Here is a 5,253-nt window from a genome sequence, read left to right as displayed (position 1 = left end):
TCTCTCCCCAACTTAAGAAGGGGATTGGTCACGACTTTAAGAAGGGAGACTACTCACAAAATGTGGATACTCAAAAAAAATAAAAATTAAAAAAAATTAAAAAAAAATTAATATTAATTACAATATAATAATTTAAAAATTTGAAATATGGGCTTTGGCCCTAGCTCGTCCAGTTGTGGATCGCAACTTAAGGCGTGGGTATGCTCCCCATAGTCTTGAGTCCGTGTGTGTGTTTCTACCTTGTGAGCGGGTGTTAACTTGTGTGTGTTTCTACCTTGCGAGCGAGTCATACACACTAGGGGATTAGTCTCGCTTCGATGAGGACACCTCCAGATTTGAGAGTGAGTGTTAGATAGTCAATGCAGCAGCCTAAACGTGGGGAATTTATTCAATATCCTCTTTAAACTCAACAAACTCTCTTTTGCGAAGAGATTGAAATTTCGGAGCACGAGCAGTTTATTGGAGACGAAAAAACAACGCTTATTTTATGTGGAATTGTTGTGCCCTTTCTTATGGAAAGCCCTGGGAAGATGCAGAAGTCGCTATCCTACGCGTATTCTATGATGCTACGAAGAAGATGGTTTTATGAAGAACAGCAGGTTATCAATGCGAGAGAGGGTGGAAATCCTGTTCAGGAAATTTCAAGGATCGCTGTAAACGGTATGCGCAAATTTTATTTGAACTCTTATTTATTTTTTAATTAGTTATTCCTCTTGTTAATATCAATACAATATTTATATTTGTTTCTTCAAAATTAAGAAAAGCATCTTAGATAATAAATCTAATAAATAATATTGCTGTGAACGTTCCTAATTATTATAAATTAAGTGAAGAATTCAACTAAGACGATAAGCCCAGTAACATACATCAATTGCCATCACTATTCCGTGTGGAATTGTTCTGCCCTTTCTTATGAAAAGCCCTGCGAAGATTCAGAAGTCGCTATCCTACGCGTATTCTATGATTCTACGAAGAAGATGGTTTTACGAAGAACTGCCGGCTGTCAATGCAAGATCAGGCTTTTTAAGAGGTTGCAATTCCTTGTGACTCAAAATTTCGCTTCATAGCATCACTATAACGGCCGGGCAAATTTTGCATCGAGAAATCTTTTCTGTAAGAAGCTATTTTGTTTTATCATAACAATTTAATAAGGTGTACTATATTTTTGATTTATTATTTTGCTCCCTTCTTACGTTTTCAGCCTGATTGAGAGCGCTCGTTAATAGCGCTATCAAAATGAGTAAACCTACTCCTACAACTGGCCTTTCGAGCCTGCCCCTCGATCTACTTATACGCTACATCGATAACGTTTTGTCGGGTATCATTAACCAGGTATAGCACATTTGTTTCCTTTTTCTCCTTTTACTTTCTGCCATTTCGTTTGTAACGGATTTATACTTAATACGGATGTTTACAGGGCTTGGGCTGCAAAATAATTGACAGTGGAACAGAGCTAAGGGATTTAGTACAACCTGTTGCCTCAGACTTTTCTAAATTGTTTGATGGCATTTCAGATGCTGCAAAAATGTTCTCGGATCAGGTAATTCGGATCTTAATATATTTGTTTGTCTAGAATCAAGAACAGTGTACGGTGATTTCCTTTCAATGTTTTAAATGGCAGTGTTTTTGGTTGTTTGATGTAGAAATTCTTGAAATCCCAGCTTTCTACCGAGGCACATTCAGTGGCAGTAGACGTATTGAAAGGACTGGGGAATGCACACTGGGTTGCAGTGGGGCTTTTGGCGATAGCTAATGTTTTAGAAAGATTCGACAATATTTCTGCAAATGACAGAGAATGCATAGACCTTCTTAAAGCTATGCTTAAGCTGGGTAAATACTTGAAACAGATGAAAGATATCAGTGCTGATTTGCACAAAGAGACTTCAGAATGTATGAGCGAAGCTGTCAAATTGATAGTTTCTGGTGCGATTTTGTGTTGTTCCTTTATCACATCGAATAAACTATCCAAGTAAGTAGTTTGTTTCCGTACATTCTTCCTGCTCAGAAGTTACAGAGCTATGCTCTGTTTCATTAACTTGATTAATCGTAGATTCTTTATACACTAAATAAAAAGAAATAAATATTTTTATGCTTTAATGACATTTGTCCGGGAACTCCAAAGGTTCCTGTTGACTAGGAAGATCCGCGATGAACTTGTCTATGTTCGGGGGAAAGTAGATTCTATGAAAGCGGATCTGATGCTTCAAATGCAAGTTCTGACCATTACGACATTTACCTCCTATCATCGGCAAAATAATGTTACAGGTTTCAATTTTCTTCGAAATTTCTTTCTTCTCAATTTAGAAGCCTTTATAAATAATTGAATATTGATTACCAATACAACCGAGTTGTTGATTTGGCGTAACTAGGTGGGAAAGAGGATAATAATTTTCTTAGAATAACAGACCAAGACCACTCCGAGCAATCCAAAGACACGAACAGTAAGATACTAATACTAATTCAATTACCAAACTTTGTCAATTCGATTCAATTGTATGACTCAGAAGTTTTGAATTTGTCTAATCAGCTGAGATTGAGGAGAGTTGTGAAACAGAGCTCGAAGGATCAGAGTCAGACACGGTTTCTTCCGAGGGACAACATAATTATAGTGTGGTAAATGAGCCCGAACTACTCAAAAGACCGCTAAGTAGCTCTCTCGGGCTGGGTAGATTTCTTAAAAAGAAGATTCCAACAATATTTGGACTCCAAAAACCTTCAATTGAGTTCAAATGCGACGAATTGAAGCGGGCAACAAAGGGGTTTACAAAAGATTCCAACAATATAGAATCAATAATGTTGGTGAAGGAGATCCAAACATTTCCAATTGAGTTCAAAAGCGACGAATTGAAGAGGGCAACAAAAGGGTTTACGAAACAAATAGGCGAAGGTGGTTTTGGGAGAGTTTATTATGTAAGTTCCTTTTGAAATCAAACTGTAAATTATAGTCTAGAAAGTACTACGATGAGTTAATAATTTGTAAATATATTTTCTCCTGCTCTTTGAAAGGGAATTCTGTCTGATGGAAAACGAGTTGCAATAAAGAAGTCGAGCATAGAAAGTCGTCAAGGCAAAATAGAGTGGATGAACGAGCTGACGACTCTATCAAAGCTATGCCATCGAAACATCATAGAGTTGGTGGGTTACTGCTCTGAAGAAGATGGGATGTTAGTCTACGATTACCTCCCACGAACCCTGTCAAGCGTGATTTTTGGTGAGCAGCCAGTGCAGTTCTTTTACTTTGTCTATTTTGATCTCTTTGGTGGGTTTACCTCGAATATTTAAATAGTTGTAACCATCATCATATGCAGGAGAAAATGAGATGATTATGGACTGGCCAAAAAGACTCAAGATTATATTGGACATAATAAGGGGACTCGCATATCTTCACGAGGGTGCAGATGCGTGTATAGTGCACAGAGACGTTAAACCCAGTAACATTCTTCTGGATGAAAATTTCAATGCCAAGATTTCTGATTTTGGTTTAGCTCGAGTAATGAGATCGGATCACGTCCAATATGTCAACATGGAGGTTTATGAAAATGGCTTGTTGTTTCTAAAGGATGCAACTAATTTTATTAGCCATGAATCAACCCGTGTTGCTGGAACACTGTAAAATCGCCTTATCCTTAAACCCTTCATAATTATGAAAATGATTAATCTATGCAGTTGGCAAATTTTAGTGGAAGAGTACTGTTTTCATGTTGGGCAGCTGATTAATGTATTTTCTTTTCCTTGTTGGTCTCTACAGGGGTTATATGGCTCCTGAGTATGCTCTTCGTGGTCGTCTAAGTACGAAATCAGACGTTTACAGCTTTGGAGTCACGCTGTTAGAAATCGCCTCTGGCAGAAAAATTATTGATACCACATTCGATGGCCGGATGCTCGTCGAGCATGTAAGAATAATACTTGCATATATCGTTACTATAACCGTTATTTGTAGGGGGTTTAGCAAACTAATATCACAATTTAATTTCTTGTTTGGTGTGTGAACGCAGGCGTGGAGGTTATATGAAAAGGATCGGCTTCATGAGCTAATCGACCCTCGATTGCTCAGCACCGACGGTTTAATTTATTCAAGCAGCGTGTCAAGAACAGTTAAGATAGGTCTTTGCTGCACTCATTGTGACTACGCAAGACGCCCATCGGTGTCACGAGTGTTAGCAATGCTTTTATCAGAAGAAAAGATTCCAAATCTCAGCTGAGAAGATGCACCCTTTTCAGATTTAAGCATGAGTCACTCAACTATGCTGAGTGGTGAGTCTGTGGATTCGAGTTACGTGAGAGGTGAGAGTTTTCACACAGATATGCTGAACGAGGAGAGTTGTGAATATTGAAGAGCCAGACACAGAAAACGTTACTCGCATCTTTTAAGAAATTTAGGTTACGTTTTCATTTCAATTTAAATTTCAATAAATTTATTCTTCTACAATTCAGTCTTCTCGAAGTTATAGAAGAATGTAAGAAAGACCAACATCTATTTTGCGTGTAACAATCAAAGTTTAATTAAATTTATAAACAATTTAATTTAATTTTTCGTATTGGATAATTGTGAGCAATATATTTCTAAAATCAAATGAATTTATCGTATTAGATAACTGTGAGAAATATACTTCTAAAATTAGAATTCAAAGCTGTAAATTTCCGGTTCTAACATATTTGAGAGCAAATTATTTCTGCGCCACGTGTCTCTGCCACAGTAGGCAGATGAGAAACGAGAAACTCATGCAACTTACCCAACTCTACAAAGTGAGAGACAAAAAAGAAAGACAACATAACATCTGTTGAGAAAATATTGGCAGTTTGGGTTAGTTCTATGCCCAACGACTTCTCACTACTGAACGTCTTTACGACCACGCGTCTTCCGCACTCACAGGACAAGTGCTTTTAACATTTTCTTGTATGCGGTAAAGGAACAACACAAGATTGCACCATTAACAATCAAAGGCGTTGAAATTTTTTTTGTGTGTACAATCAACTTATCTTTGTGGATAATGATTCTATGCGTGTAACTAGAAATAAAATTAGTAATGTCTAATAAAAAAATAAAATTCGCTATCTTAAAAAATTATAATTTCAATATATTGTCTCAAAAATAGTGCAGGCATAAAAATCCTACAATATTATATTCACTATTCTGAATTTAATCTCAATTATCATTGAGATGAACTGGTAAAATTTAGATTGTTGGAATCTATTAACCTATATGATGGAAAGTCCTAAATGCAGCTTATGTCCCTACATCATTACCTTAAA

At 36.8% G+C, this 5,253-nt stretch overlaps 1 protein-coding gene across 4 annotated transcripts; it reads left to right on the top strand.

The window, feature by feature from the left end:
• Positions 1-254: 254 nt before the first annotated feature.
• LOC131857154 (cysteine-rich receptor-like protein kinase 6) lies at positions 255-4,527 on the top strand. 4 transcript variants are annotated; one of them, XM_059209313.1, is made up of 11 exons: positions 255-1,113; positions 1,202-1,332; positions 1,418-1,540; positions 1,644-1,969; positions 2,123-2,265; positions 2,370-2,441; positions 2,555-2,910; positions 3,007-3,211; positions 3,309-3,609; positions 3,749-3,893; positions 3,996-4,527. In XM_059209313.1, the coding sequence occupies exons 2-11, from the start codon at positions 1,237-1,239 to the stop codon at positions 4,200-4,202; spliced, it is 1,974 nt and encodes a 657-aa protein (XP_059065296.1). In that variant the 5' UTR covers positions 255-1,113; positions 1,202-1,236; the 3' UTR covers positions 4,203-4,527. The 4 variants fall into 4 exon arrangements, with proteins under 4 accessions (XP_059065296.1, XP_059065295.1, XP_059065293.1 ...); XM_059209312.1 differs by having other exon boundaries at positions 256-1,030; positions 2,528-2,910; XM_059209310.1 differs by having other exon boundaries at positions 256-1,113; positions 2,528-2,910.
• Positions 4,528-5,253: the final 726 nt, after the last annotated feature.

Source organism: Cryptomeria japonica, chromosome 7 (assembly GCF_030272615.1).
Source record: "Cryptomeria japonica chromosome 7, Sugi_1.0, whole genome shotgun sequence".
Classification (NCBI taxonomy): Eukaryota; Viridiplantae; Streptophyta; class Pinopsida; order Cupressales; family Cupressaceae; genus Cryptomeria; species Cryptomeria japonica.
The sequence above is the reverse complement of the archived record's forward strand: the minus strand, read 5'-3'. Positions and strand labels throughout refer to the sequence as shown.